General features: G+C 53.2%; 8 protein-coding genes across 8 annotated transcripts; 5 read left to right on the top strand and 3 right to left on the bottom strand.

Moving 5' to 3' along the window:
• Positions 1-66: 66 nt before the first annotated feature.
• HMPREF1120_00188 (uncharacterized protein) lies at positions 67-1,755 on the bottom strand (the record flags this gene model as incomplete). The annotated part of the gene is made up of 1 exon (XM_009154178.1): positions 67-1,755. The coding sequence occupies one exon, from the start codon at positions 1,753-1,755 to the stop codon at positions 67-69; it is 1,689 nt and encodes a 562-aa protein (XP_009152426.1).
• A 390-nt stretch (positions 1,756-2,145) lies between these two features.
• HMPREF1120_00187 (uncharacterized protein) lies at positions 2,146-2,708 on the top strand (the record flags this gene model as incomplete). The annotated part of the gene is made up of 2 exons (XM_009154177.1): positions 2,146-2,337; positions 2,421-2,708. The coding sequence occupies 2 exons, from the start codon at positions 2,146-2,148 to the stop codon at positions 2,706-2,708; spliced, it is 480 nt and encodes a 159-aa protein (XP_009152425.1).
• Positions 2,709-3,109: 401 nt separating this feature from the next.
• On the top strand, positions 3,110-4,192 carry HMPREF1120_00186 (maleylacetate reductase; the record flags this gene model as incomplete). Its single annotated transcript, XM_009154176.1, has 1 exon — positions 3,110-4,192. The coding sequence occupies one exon, from the start codon at positions 3,110-3,112 to the stop codon at positions 4,190-4,192; it is 1,083 nt and encodes a 360-aa protein (XP_009152424.1).
• A 306-nt stretch (positions 4,193-4,498) lies between these two features.
• On the bottom strand, positions 4,499-6,395 carry HMPREF1120_00185 (MFS transporter, DHA1 family, multidrug resistance protein; the record flags this gene model as incomplete). The annotated part of the gene is made up of 5 exons (XM_009154175.1): positions 4,499-5,212; positions 5,376-5,524; positions 5,643-5,752; positions 5,857-6,053; positions 6,126-6,395. The coding sequence occupies 5 exons, from the start codon at positions 6,393-6,395 to the stop codon at positions 4,499-4,501; spliced, it is 1,440 nt and encodes a 479-aa protein (XP_009152423.1).
• Positions 6,396-7,070: 675 nt separating this feature from the next.
• On the top strand, positions 7,071-8,414 carry HMPREF1120_00184 (uncharacterized protein; the record flags this gene model as incomplete). Its single annotated transcript, XM_009154174.1, has 1 exon — positions 7,071-8,414. One exon carries the CDS (start codon positions 7,071-7,073, stop codon positions 8,412-8,414), a length of 1,344 nt encoding a protein of 447 aa, XP_009152422.1.
• A 518-nt stretch (positions 8,415-8,932) lies between these two features.
• HMPREF1120_00183 (uncharacterized protein) lies at positions 8,933-10,174 on the top strand (the record flags this gene model as incomplete). Its single annotated transcript, XM_009154173.1, has 1 exon — positions 8,933-10,174. The coding sequence occupies one exon, from the start codon at positions 8,933-8,935 to the stop codon at positions 10,172-10,174; it is 1,242 nt and encodes a 413-aa protein (XP_009152421.1).
• A 685-nt stretch (positions 10,175-10,859) lies between these two features.
• On the bottom strand, positions 10,860-11,965 carry HMPREF1120_00182 (alpha,alpha-trehalose-phosphate synthase (UDP-forming); the record flags this gene model as incomplete). Its single annotated transcript, XM_009154172.1, has 2 exons — positions 10,860-11,809; positions 11,872-11,965. The coding sequence occupies 2 exons, from the start codon at positions 11,963-11,965 to the stop codon at positions 10,860-10,862; spliced, it is 1,044 nt and encodes a 347-aa protein (XP_009152420.1).
• Positions 11,966-12,304: 339 nt separating this feature from the next.
• Positions 12,305-16,454, top strand: HMPREF1120_00181 (uncharacterized protein). Its single transcript, XM_009154171.1, has 2 exons — positions 12,305-13,104; positions 13,166-16,454. The coding sequence occupies exons 1-2, from the start codon at positions 12,922-12,924 to the stop codon at positions 16,022-16,024; spliced, it is 3,042 nt and encodes a 1,013-aa protein (XP_009152419.1). The 5' UTR covers positions 12,305-12,921; the 3' UTR covers positions 16,025-16,454.
• The last annotated feature ends 289 nt before the right edge of the window (positions 16,455-16,743 follow it).

Raw genomic sequence — 16,743 nt, 5'->3', positions numbered from 1 at the left:
CGTAAGAATCGCGTGCGGGCCAAGGGGGAATCGACGAACTTGACTTGAGAATGCCGTGACTCGCAATCACGTTCTTACCGACTCTCCCAAGGTATATCCCCTTGCGACCCCTGTCCTGCCTTCTTCGATCACACCTCCTTCTTCCTCTTCATCGTATCTGACTTCGAAATCAGTGCCCAAGCCGCGCCATGTGCGTTTCTGCGCAAGGTATTCTGCGGCTGGCGAGGCGACTCCATTCACGGCAACCATGTCGCCCTTACTACGACGAGTCAGCGCGTTTGAGTGCTGAGTTGGACCACTAGAGTCTGCTTGTGCGTCCGGTGCACGCAGTGCGCGGGAGCTTTGCATAGGTCGGGTGCGCGAAATGTATCGCCCCGTGCGGAGGTCAAATTCCGGCGGTTCAGACTCCGAATCGGAGCCGATGTCAGCTCCGTCACCATTGCCGCCTTCCTGCTCTGCAACACCATTCGACCCTGGCTCTGTTTTCTCGGCGGCTCGCTTCGAAGCATCCTCCAGCACAGCCTGAAAATCCGCCCGCCATTCACCAGTCCATAACCGCGAATCGTCGGTCTGCAAGGCCAGATCCAATTCAAAGGGGGTGATTATGGGCCGGTAGAACTCCTTACTGTCGATCAGAGAGCTTTCCCAACACCCGATGACAACCCACCCGCCGATCTCAGAGAAATTCGCAATCTTCGCTGGATTGAGTTTGCCCACAACAAACAGGTAGGATTTCTTGCCCGCGGCAGCGATCTGACGCTGGACATATGACAGGATATCCATGTAATTCTTAACGCTGAGCGTATTGATCAGGATGCCCCAAACAGGAACGGTTGTGAGAGAGGTAATGACAGCGTAGCGTCGGCGGAGAAGCATTTTTGTCGATCTTGCAAGAAGAGAAGCAGTTGAGGCCGAGATGCTCGTCTTGTCGGTCGGATACACTTTGATATCGGCCATCCGTGAGGTCAAAGTGAGAAGGAGAGATGTCGGCGGTTCAGAGATGTGGAACAAGCTCCATTCCGACAGAGATGCTGGATCTTCAAGAACTGACTCAGGCACTGTGCGGTTAGGTATCGAAGATGACGGGTTGTGCACTATAGATGCTGCGAACACGCTCGAGTACCTCAGCCTTTGAAGCATTTCCCTCACCGGTTGGATGTGCGCGGCGTATGGTACGTCGGCGGTGAGAACCACCATTGTATCGTGGTCGGGGAACGACTCCTGGAATGAGTTCAGCACGGCATCGTAGTCCAAATCCATAGTGGTGTATATATGGAGAACAGGCAGTCGTGCTGTCGGTGACAGACATGCCCGTCCATAGTGGACAACAGCGTCTGCGTCGACGTGCTCTGCTGCAATCTCATCCACACAGCATGACCCGTACGATGTGTCCCCCAGAATGGTCAGTTTCACTGGGTCATCGTCGTTTAACGAGATATCTGCGATACCGGCTTCGGGCGTGTCCGTGCCGTTTCTGACACTGTTTTCCTCCGCTCTGGCTTCTTGTATGCCTCTGGCTAGCATTTGATAAACGCGAGCAGAATGCGGGAGCATCTGATCGGGGAACTGCAGGGCTACCCGCTTCCATTTTCGTTGTCTAATCTCACCGATAGTTCTGGAGATTTCATATCGTGTCTTGATCTGTTCGTCGGACAAGATCTCGAGAGAGCTTCCTGTTGTGCCTGAAACGCCTTCCTCCAAGATGAGAGTGTCGGGAGTCGACAAAACAGGCGGGGCAGTGAGACCTTCTGCCATATTGCACCAGACGCTCTTGTGGGATTTCTGGAGACGAAGCTATGGTACGATAAGGCCTTGATACCTTGGGCGCATACACCAACCTCGCTGTCCCAGGATCTTCAATAGAGGGAAATTTTTGATATGGAGGCGATATCTTGGCAGCCGTTGAGAAGGCTGAGTATTCCACTTTCGCGATTGGCTGCCACACATTGACAAGGCTGCGCAGCCAGGGGATCTTATCTAATCGCCTTCTCGATCACCTTCACCCACTTTTGCGTACGTGTTTGCGTGGGAAGCCCGGCGCCTCTTTTCTGCACCCTCAAGAAATGTACATGTTCTTTTGCTATGTGCGATTTGATATAGACCGGTTGCAAGACGTAGGGACTCAATCAGCGTACACTCTCCAGCATGTCTGTTCCTTTAACACTCTTTCACGCTGTGCAGGGCGCTGCCAGCGCCTACGCTGGACTCCTGTCAGCCATTGCCATCTACAACCTCCAGCAACGCGAAGACCAGGCAGAACATGCCGCTCAGTACTCCAATACAGCTGGACATCTCCTACACAAGACCAGAATGACTCAGACCAGTGGAGCCTTGGCCGTAAGTGGTTGCCGGGAGCGAGTGACTTCCTTTTAGACAACAGCCCGTTCCGCAACCATTCACTAACTTCATGACTTGAACAGGCGATATCTTCTATGATCTCGTCTATAGTTCTGGCCGTCACTTCGTCCTCGGAAGGGCAAGGTGGAAGTTTGTTTCCGATCCTGCTCAGCACGGCAAACGCGGTCGGGCTGGGGCTTGCTTACAGACACATCCGGAATTTCTGGCTGCATAGAGCCAAAGTCCCGTTTCTATCAGACTACAATGACGGTGTCACTGCTTCGAAAAATTTACAGCAAGCATTGGGAGCTCAGTCCATCACTTGGGCAGCTTCAAGCCTTGTCCACCTTTGGTTCTTTATGGGCGCTTGATACACAGACTGCAACGCATTGATCTCCAAGTTGTATGAGAACCGCTGTCGAGATCCGGAGAGATTATTCCGGCGTCGGTAGAGGGTGGTTTTCGCTCAGGTCCACGCGCGGTGGTGGGGAGTGGTGCATTGATAAACTCCCCACATTCACGCGCGAGTTTCAGGTGGAACATTGGTGCATCTGCCGAAAGAATTCCCGCTTCCGGTGACAATCTCGCCGCCGATGCCAACCTGATGCGGGGTGCGTTATATCGGCTTCGAGTTCAGCATCTTTTCCATTTACTCGGCTTCCAATCCACCCAACGTCACAATTTATTCTTGCTGCGCTTTCACATCCCATCACACGAACTTTTCTTTTGACTAAACTCTCCTCAGGCCGCTTCTCGACCTCAGGACACAGATATGGAACCTTTCGAGTACAATGCCAACCCTGGCCGAGTGGTGTTCGGACCTGGGAGCATTCAGAAACTCCCTGACGAAATCCGACGACTTGATCTGAAATCTCCTCTCCTTCTCTCCACGCCCCAGCAAGTCAGCCAAGCGGAGGACCTGGCGAAGATCTTGAAAAATGCATCCATCGAACCAGCTGGCACATATACCAATGCCACCATGCACACCCCCTCACACATTACCGAAGAAGCCATGTCATTCTTACGCGAACGATCCGCAGACTGCGTCGTGTCGATAGGAGGAGGCTCAACAATAGGTCTGGGCAAGGCGATATCGATCAGGACGGGCCTACCACACATCTGCATCCCCACAACATACGCAGGAAGTGAAATGACACCTATATTGGGTGAAACACAGGATGGCCGCAAGACGACCCGGACAGACCCCAAAATCCTTCCCGGCACAGTCATTTACGACGTCAACCTCACCATGACCCTCCCAGCCTCACTGAGTGCCACTTCGGGCGTCAACGCCATCGCGCACGCCGTGGAGTCATTGTACGCAAAGAACAAGAACCCCATCATATCACTGCTAGCTCTCGAAGGTACCAAGGCCCTTGCAGAGTCGTTACCGGAGATAATCAAGGATCCGCAATCGCAACCCGCGCGCGAAAAAGCTCAATATGGTGCATGGCTATGTGGTGTGTGTCTCGGCTCGTCGTCAATGGCATTGCACCACAAGCTCTGCCACACCCTTGGCGGCTCTTTCAAGCTGCCACATGCCGAAACGCACACCATTGTGCTGCCCCATGCATTGTCCTACAATGCACCCGCGATCCCTGATGCTATGGCAAAACTCGCCTCGGTACTGCCCGGTAGCGAGGGCGATGCCACCAAGGGCTTGAATATTCTTCTCGAGAAGCTCCAAGTCAAGCGTGCTCTGAAGGACTTTGGAATGAAGGAAGAAGATATTGACAAGGCCGCGGACATTGCGGTCAGCAATCAGTATCCTAACCCGAGGAAGATCGAGAAGGGCCCGATTCGAGAATTGATCCGCAGAGCTTGGGCTGGCGAACCTGCCAGGGCGGATTTATAGACAGCACTCAGCAATTCTTTGGAGTTGCCGAAACTATGATGCGACTATATAAAATATATGGGAATGGGTGTCTTCCGGGACCGTTTTTCTTTCTCCAGACACGAGCACGAGTTCGGGTCTATTCGCCTTTCGCTCCGACCGTTTGAGGGAACAGAGACTTGGTCTGCACAACTAGTATATGTGGTTTTGTGACCGCTTACACCGATGTCTATGCTCGAGCTCCCAATTTAGTAACCGTGCCACTGTTTTGTATTTCCGAATCTATCGTCGTATATCTATACAGAGACTCTATCTGTCAAGCACGCCTTACTCCCCTTCCGCCTCAGTCACATCTTTAGTAGTCTCCTCCCTCTCAGGCACCCACCTACAAACAACAGTGAACCCCAGCGCCAAAACAACCATGGGAATCCAAATAAGATGGCCACCCCAAATCCTGCTCCTAACACTAGCCGCGAACAGACTAGCAAAGAGAGCAGGAGAGAAAGCACGAATACCCGAGACTAGCGTCAAAGCGATGGCGTTGAGAGTGCCCAAAACCTGCGGATTCGGACTGACGTCGTTGAGCACGAGCTGGATCGCCGTAAAAGACATTGCGACGCCGCTGCCGATCACTAACGAAGTACATGCGACGACCCAGAAGAGGGCAGTCAAATGGTGTCGAAGCAACAAATTGCAAAGTGGCAAGACAGTAAAGAAAAAGGGGTATTCGGTAGCGCAGAGGCGCATGACGCCCGCGGTGCCAATGCGCGCTTGGAGCCAGGGAAATACCACGAGCAGCCACATTGCTTGGCTGAGGCCACCGATGCCCATGAATAATGAGATCTGGAATGGGGTGAATCCGAATCCGCCGAGATGTACGGGGGTGAAGTAGAATACGGGGATGATGGCCGTGTAGGCGAATGCTAGGAGCATTACGTGGCCGTAGATGTAGAGTGTCAATGGGACGTGGCGGGAACTCATGACTTCGAGGGTTGACATTGGTGGTGGGTGGTTGTGGGAGGGAGATTTGGGTGGTTGGGTCTGAGAAGATACCATCGGTGTTAGAATCGCTGTGCGGGATCTGATATCTTGTTGGAAAGAAGTGGTAGGAGAACAAGATGGGAGAGGTATGAAGAGGGCGGGATGGTGTCATGGCGGAGGGCTCGTATTGGGTCTGGTCTGCGAGTGTATTTATTCTACATACCTCTTTGATGAAAAGAGCGCTGGTCACAGTGGCAACAACTGCGATTGCGCCCGTCGCAAACGTGGGCAGAGCATAGGGATACTCATGCAAGAACCGGATATGGCCAAAGATGCGAGGATATACCGTGGCTGGGTTGGAAAGTGCACCACCTATGTATGGGTTGGATCGTGCCCAAAGTCAGATATCGACCTTTCACTTTGAAGTATGCCTCACGGGGCGGCCGGCCTCAACACCGGGGCATATGAGAGGGAGTAAAGAAATACATACCGATCAAGGGACCCAAAAAGATCCCGAGGTTGCCAGTAAAAGCAAAGAAGCTGAATGCTCGGGCCTGCGTTTTCTGCGTGCTGTTCTCGGTGATCATTGTTCGAATGGTCCTAAACGGATATCCATCCTGTAAGAAAGTGACATTCATTCGGACCTTTAAGGCTCGGGCCTCAGAGCAAGTCTCCATTGCTTGACAGGCTACAGAAAGACTCACACAATAGTGCCTGCAAATATACCCGCAAAACACCGGAACAAAATCATTTGCCATATCGTCTTACTAAGACCGAAAATGGCTGTGGCCACAGCGACGCCGCTCAACGAGGATACCAGCACAGGCTTGCGTCCCCAGTAGTCGGCCGCTCGACCCCAAGGAATCATAAGCAACATTTGAGTCAACGAGAAAAGGGATTCCTGCGACCAATGGTCAGCATCATGGTCCGAGGAAGAGACAAACTGACACATGGATGCTGCGATTTGACTCACAATCAAGCCACTGTAAAATCCGACGTCCGTCTGTGCTACTTCTCCCGTCTCCCAGATCATCTGGTTGATGAAGGGGAAGATGCAGAAGAACGCAATGGGCTCGACGATACGTGCAAAGCAGAGGTAGAAGATCTGATCCTTTGGCAGAGGCTTGTCTTCATCGTCATTGCTCGGATTGCCCTGCTCGTCGTCTGGCGACGAAGATACATGGGCCGGCGTTGCCAGCAAGGCTGTTGTTTCGTCCACGTAGAGATCGCTGGCCTCCTCCATGTTCGCTGCTGGAATAAGGGAAACACTATATGGAATTGTCGAGAAGTGGCGATTATTTTGATTGTAATTGACGGATAATGGTGATCGACAGACAATGAGAGACTCTGGGGTCAGGATTGAGGGGCATGAAATGAAGTATTCTATACTTCAAGTGGTGCTTACAACGTCCATGACTCTAGAGCATCGTACAGTAATGCAAGGATGCCTTGAGAGTCAGGATCTACAGGCACCTACAGTAGTAGGCTACTTAGGCGTCCCTGGTAAGTGATAAGTGACAGGGCCAATGGGGCTGACAGGCTGCTTATTAGGGTGCTTTTGGCTAACAACTGTACCTAAGAGAGCAGCAGCAAAATTAGGCCAAGGCAGCCCTGTGGCCACGCGAGGTCCCGCCCATATTACCACTGTAGTGCCTGGAGCTTGCTACTGGTTTAATTGGCCCGGAACCCCACAAGCATGACAGATTCCCAATGATTCTGCAGCTTTTTTCTCCAAACAGTGCAACGATAGAACAACATGCTTCGTAAAGTAGTACTGTACGTCCATCTGCATTGTATACTTTGTCACTTGGGACATTCATCCTCGACCTATCCTGACAACAACATCCAACCTCTCTGGATCCGCTGCTAAATGACATAGACTGTGTCTACGGGGCCTCGTGCTCTCCCAACCACAACCATGCTCGACATCATCTGCACACTACCTCTCAAATCCGACCTATTCGCTCAAGCGATCCATCCTTCCGAACCTCTCTTCGCCGTAGGCTTATCCTCTGGACACGTGCAGGCGTACAAGCTCCCCTCAGATTCCGACGCCATCGAAGACTCGTCCGAAAACGAATCCGCCTCTCCACGGGAATCGACACACGCAGTCGATGGTAGTTCCGAGCTACCTACCATTGTTCCTTCGTTACGCAGATCCTCGACCACGAGCGTCTCTGAAAGCGGACTGGGATGGATCGACACGATCTGGTCTACAAGAAGACACAAAGGGTCCTGTCGGTGTCTGACCTTCAGTCACGATGGGCAACTATGTTACTCTGCAGGGACGGACGGTTTAGTCAAGGTATTCACCACTGAGACGGGCAAGGTCGTCAGCAAGATTGCCATTCCACCTACAATTTCCGGCAGTGGCCTCGACGGACCGACTGTGCTGCATAATCTCTCTCCACAAGCGCTTCTCTTGGGGACAGACTCGGGGAAGTTGTATCTACACGATTTGAGACAAAGCGGGCAGGAGATCGTGCCGAAACCCAGCCAGACGTGGACTCCGCATGGCGATGAACATATCAATGCGCTGGCGGCATTGCCTGCCAGCGAGACAAGCACCAGCGGGTTTCCGAAACAATGGGTCAGCGTAGGAGGTACTACACTGGCAGTGACTGATCTGCGCAAGGGGACCATTGCCGTCAGCGAAGACCAGGAGGTTGAGTTAACAAGTGTGGCGGCGATTCAAGGCCTAAAGAAGGGCGGAACCAGTGTCGGCGAGAAGGTCTTGGTTGGTCAAGGAGACGGTGTGGTCAGTTTGTGGGAGAGGGGAGTATGGGATGACATTGATGAGCGGCTCGTCGTGGATCGAGGTGGGCTGAGCATCGAAAGTTTGGCAGAGGTGCCGTTCGGTTTTGGGGCTGGCAAGTTGAAGATGAATGAGAAGCTTGTCGCCGCCGGACTCGAAGACGGCAGGGTTCGCTTCATCAGGGTCGGTCGTAACGGAGTGATGACTGATATGGACGCAAAACATGATGAGATCGATGGGGTCGTTGGTTTGGGCTTCGACGTTGAAGGACGCATGATCAGTGGTGGTGGTCAAACTGTTAAGGTCTGGACAGAAGCCAAAGGTCTACCTGGTGGAGGACGCGGCGGAGCATCCAAGCATAATATGTCATCGGACGAGGAGAGCGACGACTCCGATATGCAGGACAGCAGTGACGAGGATGACAAACCAAAGTCGAAGCGCAAGAAACGGAAGAGGAATAAGGGGAAAGACAAGTCGGGCGGGAAGGCGTTGGACTTTTCTCTCTAAGTCCCTCATGATTGTACAGAAAAGCGAATTTGCGTTGTTTCTGCTTATCAGGATCTACTATGATACCCGTGTTGTGTTGTGTACATACAGATGGGCTCTGGAAAAGCTGGGTTGAGAATCTGACTCTTTTGGTGTTGCCATCCGCTTGAGGTGACTGCTGTGCACCGTCCGTGAGGATTAGCAACGTGTATTTTGGAGCAGTACGTAGCCAAACAAATTAGGTCTCATCATGGAGAATCCCTTGAGCAGCCGAACGCTGTGACGAGGCTTTGCCCCCTAAGCGATGAGATCTGAGATCACAGCCGAGGCATCACCGATTCAATCCGATTAGTCACGCAGAACTCCGATGTCGATAAGAACAAACAAGAAGCAACATTTATTTACCCGCGAACCGTAGTCCTTGCCTCAGTTCACTTGGGCATCCATAGAGAACCGGACCGCGAGCACTGCATTGGGAGGTACCTAGGTACTGTATTTGCTTTTTGTTTGGTACGGGTACTGTAGGTACAGTGTATAAAATGGGTTTCAGCTCGGGTGTCTCTTCTCGCAGCTCAAGCTTTGATTGGCGATCCCTCCTCTTCGCAACATCCCTCTTCACCCTCGGCGCCCTGGTAGGCAGCATCATCACAGCACGACCTAAAAGACCAACAATCCTCCCCTCACCGCGTACAACACGCCTGCCCAGCTTATCAGACGAAGAGAAATCTCAACTCCCCTATCCTCCCGACGTACTTCCTGGGGCTCGGGACGTGGACACTCCATATGGCTCGATCCGAGTTTACGAATTTGGTCCAGAATCCGGACGTAAGGTCCTGTTAGTCCACGGCATCAGCACGCCGGCGATTGCTTTGGGGGCCGTGGCACATGGTCTTGCGGACAGGGGGTGTCGTGTGATGTTGTTTGATCTTTTTGGACGAGGATACTCGGATAATCCGGCCGACTTGCCTCAGGATATACGGTTGTTCACGACGCAGATTTTGTTGGCGCTGGCGTCATCGCCTTTGTCGTGGACGGGCAAGGAGACCGGTACGGGCTCCGGCAAGGCCTCTGCCGGCAAAGGGTCATTCACCATGATCGGCTACTCACTAGGCGGAGGCATCTCAGCAACATTCACATCCTACTTCCCCGACCTAATCGACAGTCTTGTTCTCATCGCCCCTGCGGGCCTGTTAAGGCCTCACCACATCAGCAAGACCAGCCACGTCATATACTCTGAGGGCTTCATCCCGGAACCCATTTTACAACGTCTCGTCAAGAAGCGGCTGCGACAGCCGTTGGCAGCTCCGCCACCAAAAACGGAGGCAGAGGCGAAGAATCAACAGGTTGACGCCACAGAGGCAGTCCAGGCCGAAGCTGGAGTCAGCATCGAATCGAATTCGCAAGCTACATTGTCAAAAATCAGACCGCACGTCACGGTTGAAGCGACGGTCGTGGATCAATTGGATACACATCCGGGATTTGTGCCGGCTTTCATGTCGAGTATTCGATACGCTCCGATTCGGGACCAGCATGTGCGGTGGCGGATGATTGCGCAGAGGATAGCTGAAAGAAATAGGGAGGAGGGGACCAACAAAAAAGTCTTGATTGTTGCTGGTGCTACGGATCCTATTATTGTCCGCCAGGAGCTCGAGGAAGATGCGAGAGAAGTGTTACAGGAGAATGTCGAGTTTGTGGTTATTGATGCGGCGCATGATGTGCCGATTGTGAAGGCGGATGAGGTGGTTGAGCATATTGTTGATTTCTGGAGCCGGACGAATTGAATTCGGATTTAAGGTGAGCATGATGGTATTGCGTATCTAGGCATCGCATTTTGGGTTCAGCATATAAACATATAGACTACTAGAATCCTGCATAGAGGGTCTTTTGATCAAGAGCATAGGGAATTTAGATGGCAGGAAGCAGCAGCAAACATAGCATATTGGCTGACAGGGAGAGTACTTTGACATTTAAATGGGAAAATCTTGCACCTTACATGCTAGCATAATGTTGAGCTTCCTGTGTCCATCTGGCATGAATAAAAGATATTGTCCTTTGTCATTTTATTCCTGAATATGTACAACATTGTACAACTGGACAGTAGGTGTCGACCGGACCGTCCCCAGGCCCGTCCGGACCATGCGGGGGCACGAAATGCAGAGTCTCCGCAAAGAGGCCGGAATAACCAAGCCTGAAGGCCAATTCAAAGATTGGAACATCATGATCAAGGCACATATACACTGTATAGTCTAGTATAGCTATATCTCATATAACCTCAGATCGACCCTAGATGGAAACGATGAGAATAGCCATGGGGGCCAATAAAGGCCGTTTCGACTCTGCTCTGCGGACGCCTGTTCAAGGTGGCTCTCTTCTATATCAACCCCACGATAGAAGTTTTCTAGATCTTCCCTACCATACCGCGGTTTCATCGTCTCAACTCTTGACGGCCTTCGCCCTATCTCTGCGCTATAGTTTGGTGGTCTTCCCTTTCCGCGTGGTATTCCTCGCGGAATCGACGACCAAACTGGCGTGATGACTAGTCGCAACGAGCTCATTGGTTTCGTCCCACACCTCGACGTCGAGATCGAACCGGCCATTCCTGATAGCCTTGGCTTTGACCCGGACAAACAGCCACTCGACACCCTCGGGAGGCAAGAGTTTCTTGACGTCCAAATTCAACACAAGCGTAGGGTACCAATACTTGGCACGCTTTTCGGTGGACTTCAGATACTGCTTGAGCTCGGACTCGGAGTGCTGGCCAAGGGCGGCCTCCTCGGCATAAGGGTTCACATAACTCTCGACAATCTGCGGGAAAATGTCGACGACAAACCCTAAAGCGTCATTGGTCCAACGGCCGCTGGGAGGTTTGTCGCTGCCGCTGGCCCCTCCAGGGGCAAACCGCACCCACTGGTCGTTGATGGACTTTGGCCGATCAGCCGGTTTTCGGTCCGGTTTGACCAGAAACATCTGAATGTTTTGCGCGGCCCGACGGAACTGGGAGAAGGGATCCTTTGCGCGCAGAGTGTAGTTTGTGTCTTGGCCGTGCGACCCTAACGAAGCGAGGTCGACGGGCAGAACAGGCGGGTATGGCTTGTACTCCGTGTCCAGACTCAGTCCGCTTTCGGTGCCCAGATTGCTCATGGTAATGTATCCTTCGACTTCGTCTTGCCATTGGTTGTGGGGTCCGCTGGGCTCGTCCGGGTGCTGTGGTTGAGATAGGGTTATGTGCAGATTACTGATGCGTGCGCCGAGCTTCACATCACGCACAGTGAAGCGTGCCGTCCCGACGGATGTGCGACGCAGGAATTCGAGATGTAGGTTGATTGGATGTGGTTCGGAACGGGTGCGGTGTGCCAGTGACATGTGTGTCCGGGCGACCACCAGGAAAGCAGAGGTTATGTAGCCGCCATTGGGCACTGATCATCGTGTTAGTGAGTGAGATAGACCGAAGAAATATAGGTGGCATAGACGGACGGACCTGTTCCTATGCACCATTCGGTTTCCAGAGTCGTAGTGTATTGGTGCGAGGAAGTCTGCTTTATCGGCAGGACGTCCGCGAAGGTCGTGGCCATGATGGATGTTGGCGCCGCTGGCACCGATAGAGTCGTCTCGTGTACCGTCAGCACTCGGAAACCATCGCCTGAATCTCCAAATTGACGATAGATCAGATCTAAAAATCAGTGGTAACTATTTGCAAAGATGAGACGAAGGAAATGAATGAAAATAAATCGAGGTGACCAGGTACAGTCGATGAGGAACATCTCCAGCCTGAGAGTGACCGGGACAGGGACCATGTCGAATACAAGCCTCGGCTCAATCGAAGCTCTGCGGTTGGTGAGAGATGCAGTTGACTGTGGCTGTAAGCCACTGCCCGTCCTTGTGCCAGCCTGTTTAGCATCTATCTCTCCCTTGCCGAGTGAGGATTTGAGATGTCTGGAGGCATAATGCATTATTTTGCGTTGACGGTAGAGGGAGCAATAATGATCTGCACCGGCAGTGCCAGAGCATCGGCATAGAGGCACACCACGACTCTTTTTCTGCAATTCTCTGGAATCGGGCAATCCGGACCTAGAAGCCAAAACCAAGTTACTGGATCTGCAGTCAGCCTCTGAATATATGTCCGGGAGAGCCTGTTTGCTGGTAGTGGTACTAGTATTGGTGGTTCTGGGTGGGCATGGTCGTGGGATGCGGTTGTGGTTGTGGTTGTGGCTGAGGCGCCCGCCTGAGCCAGTCAGCAAACGCCCAAACGCATCATGACGGAGACGCTGATCGGGCGTCTGTTGTACTTGTATGGCCTGATTCCAAGAACTTGAAGTTGCCCTGGTCGAGAGCCTGGATTTCAACACCAGCACTGGCATCTAATCAATCACCTTGTCCATTTGTCTATTTGCGGTGTACATTATCCATCTCACAATCTCTTATTCCTCCTCGTCGACGTCTTCCAGGTCTCACTGGCATGTCTCATGAATTGATGTCTTAACGCTGCGCCATTCCCTCGTTCATCCAGCATGATTTGCGACCGTCTTCAATGGCATCCATCTCTCGTCGCCCTCCACGTCGACCACTGCTCCGTCATGGTCGCACCTTTTATGTTACAGCCCTGATAGTCACACTGTTCGCTGGCTACAGTTTGCTAAGAGGCGTCAGCCGCGCCAGTCTACAATACGATGCGCAGATTGCCGCCCGGTCGCTCGAGGCCCGAGACTTGGAGGTAAGACCACGACGTTATCAATCCCCTCTGCAACTGCGCCGGTGACTAACTTGCGGTCTAGTGCCGACTCGTCCACCGCTCTGCCGACAAGTGTGCCTTCGTGAAGAACAACTGCCCTGACGAAGAAGCCGGCCTTCTATCGTACCTACAATTCTACTACTGCCATCTCCAGCATGCGCGCCCGTTCGCCTTTATCATATTGGTAATATGGATCAGTGTCTTGTTCAGCACCATTGGAATGGTGGCCTCGGACTTTCTCTGCATCAACCTAAGCACAATCGCAAGTATCCTGGGGATGAGTGAGAGCCTGACTGGTGTCACATTTCTGGCTTTTGGAAATGGCAGCCCGGATGTCTTCTCCACTTTCGCAGCGATGAGCAGTAATAGCGGGAGCTTGGCCGTGGGAGAGTTGATGGGTGCTGCTGGATTTATCACCGCGGTGGTCGCAGGAAGTATGGCACTGGTTGCGCCGTTCCAGGTCGCCAAAAAGAGTTTTGTGCGGGACGTGGGCTTCTTCGCGGTCGCCGCCAGTTTCAGCCTGGTGTTTCTGGCCGATGGGAGTCTACGCTTGTGGGAGTGCGCCGTCATGATCGGCTACTACGTCTTCTACGTCTGTTTTGTGGTGGGCTGGCATTGGTGGTTGACGAGACGGCGAAGGATCAGACTGGCCGAGACAACCGCTCGACTGGGCCACCACATTCCAGACGCCCAGGAACTCGAAGTGCCTGAATTTGAGGAGGATGAAGAAGCTCGTCCGGCAAGTGAACGCACCGGCCTGCTCCGCACAACATCGGGCGAGAGCATCCCGACCTTGCGCACCCCAGGGACTCCTGCGTGGAAGATCGAAGACCTTGACGACGATGAGGAAGCCCGCGATCGTTATCTTGCCGAGTTGCAAAGCCAGATGAGAGTGGGCCGGCCTGTGCGCGGTGAGAGGAGGAATACCATGACTCCCATCAGGCCGAGTTTGATCGGTGCGCTGGAGTTTAGGTCTCTCATGACTTCGTTGGAAAAGAAGAGCACGGCCACCCGACCCATTGGTCTTCGCCGATATTCTTCGGAAGACACGTCAAGTTTGAACCTGGGTCCTCTCAGTGCCCCTCCCCACGCCTCACAGCCGGAGCTTGTCGGCCATGCTTCTCAGGACCTCCTGACCGTCGACGAAGAACCGGTTGTCCGCGGCCGGGCAGTTTCGGCAAATGACGCTGCCGGCCTGAGAATCGATACCGATTTCCTTTCTGACATCACATCCGAACGAGAAAGGGACAGAGAATCAGGCAGTATTTCGAACAGTGACGATGCTTCTTCATTAGAACCACCTGCTGCGCACTCCAGACCCAGCGCAAATATTCTGCGGACGCTCAACGAACCAGGGAAAAAACAAAATCCGCCGTCCCCGAGATTGACGCTGTCTCCCTCAGGCTCCAAAGATCGCCAGGCTGCAAAATCGCCCAGTCACCTCGCACCCCCCGCATCCTCCTTCCACCGTCCCAACTATAACGAAGATCATCGGGACCAGAGCCGAAGCCCATTGTACTCGCCGAAGACGGGCCCAACATTACAGGTTCCATTATTACATACACCGCGTCCAGATCACCAGCATCCGAAGCTCCGACAGGAAGACTTTCCCCCTTACTCTGATTCTCCAAGCTCATCGAAAGCTCCTAGCATCCAGCTCCCTGAACCCAGCATGTCGCCCGAATCCGTTCACCATCTGGGGCTGCTGCCAGAAGAGGAAGAAGAACCTCGCCGGCATTTCTCATGGTGGCCATACAAACACCTGCCAGCACCGCAGGACATTATCGCGACACTCTTCCCAACCCTCCGAGGGTTTCGGGAGAAATCGATCGTCGATCGGATTTTGAGCTTGGTAACGGCTCCGGCCGTTTTCGTGCTTACCATCACTCTGCCCGTCGTCGAGCCTAAACAGGATAGTTCTGACGACCTCGAGCCAGATGGTCTGTCCCGCCGTCGCAGTCGTAGCCGTACTCACAGCCACGTCCCGCTTCCGTCAGACACGCCGGCTTTCGGCCCCAAGGTCAGCGGCAGTCCGGAAACCGTCGTTAGCACGCCACACCCACACGGAACAAGCCTGGCTCGAACCATGTCCGACTACCCTCCAAGAGCCAAAAGCGTTAGTCACACAGGCGAAGCCGACCACACAGTATCGGCGGTCCAAAAGGACTGGAATCGCTGGCTGGTGTTTGTGCAAGTCTTGACGGCGCCCTTGTTCGTGGTCACCATCGCATGGGCCAATATGGATGAAGAGCACAGCATCCGACTCTACATCCGACTGGTCCTGGGATCGCTGGTGTTCTCTCTGGTCTCCATACTGATTCTGCTCTTGTCGACCACTCCCGACCGCGAACCCAAGTACCGCCCGCTTCTATGTTTCTTAGGGTTTGCCGTCGCCATTGCGTGGATCTCGACGATAGCCAACGAAGTCGTCGGGGTGCTCAAAGCGTTTGGAGTGATCTTGGGCATCTCGGACGCCATTTTGGGCCTGACCATTTTTGCCGTGGGCAACTCGTTGGGGGATCTTGTGGCCGACATCACCGTCGCCAAACTGGGATATCCGGTCATGGCGCTCTCGGCATGCTTTGGCGGGCCCATGTTGAACATCCTGCTGGGAATTGGTATTGGCGGCATGTGCATGACCATCCACAAGGCGACGCACAAACATGCCAAACACCCGCACAAGCCGATCAAGTATAAACCGTACCAGATCGATGTGAGTACGACATTGATAATCTCGGGCGTTACTCTTCTTGTCACGCTTTTGGGGTTGTTGGTCGTCGTGCCCTTGAACGGCTGGAGAATGGATCGCAAGATTGGACTCGGCTTGATTGCATTGTGGACGTTGTCAACAGTGGGCAATGTCGTTGTCGAAATCCTGGGGTATGGTGGCGACACGGTGTGATTCACGCTGTTCTGGGGAAAGGGGGAATTTGTTTGGTGGCGTGAACTCGGGCCATTACTAGTAGCTAGCTGGCTTGGCTAATGCCTAGCCAGACTCGAGTTGGTTTTGTATAGACAGACGGCTTGTGGTACGAGTGCGCAAGTAACCACCTACGTAATGACCATGCTCGGACGTGCTTAATAGTGGTCTTACCTGCCCTCAGCTTGCGGCTAGATCCTGCATCATGGACAGCTCCGGATGCAGTGTGTGACCTCCGCGGTGAAAGGACTAAAGGACGCACATGCATTGCAGTGCATCACGCCGGCCCTCTTGCCTAGATACATTCTACCTGGTAAGTAAGTACTACACGGGCCGGCACTTCAACTGCGCCGGTAGCGGAAGAGTGCAGATCTCATGTCCGTCGTTTCTGAGGAAGGAGGTATTGTATGCGGAACTTGAAGAATACGCGTGAGCGTCTATATGTTGTTAAGCGAGGGTGATAGGACACCTGGGAGGGGATATCCCACGTACTACTACCACCGCTGCTTGTCAAATGTCATATTCGAGCCATGTGTGTAGGTGCTCGGCTTCGCTTGATTTCTCTACCAGCTACACCGCCAGATGGGGGGGCCTCTGTACGTTCGAACAAGGTGACTCGTCTTTTAGCCGCGGGGAATGTCGAGGTCTGCCCGGTGTTGCGTGACAAGCGACCTGTGTACGGTACCTACAGTACCTTGTGC

This window comes from Exophiala dermatitidis (genome assembly GCF_000230625.1).
Source record: "Exophiala dermatitidis NIH/UT8656 unplaced genomic scaffold supercont1.1, whole genome shotgun sequence".
NCBI classification, from domain to species: domain Eukaryota; kingdom Fungi; phylum Ascomycota; class Eurotiomycetes; order Chaetothyriales; family Herpotrichiellaceae; genus Exophiala; species Exophiala dermatitidis.
The sequence above is the reverse complement of the archived record's forward strand: the minus strand, read 5'-3'. Positions and strand labels throughout refer to the sequence as shown.

Excerpts from the sequence above, each read along its gene's own strand:
- HMPREF1120_00181 (XM_009154171.1), top strand. The coding sequence starts at position 12,922 with ATGGCATCCATCTCTCGTCGCCCTCCACGTCGACCACTGCTCCGTCAT. Across the intron at positions 13,105-13,165 it reads TCGAGGCCCGAGACTTGGAG|TGCCGACTCGTCCACCGCTC; the intron begins GTAAGACCACGA and ends CTTGCGGTCTAG.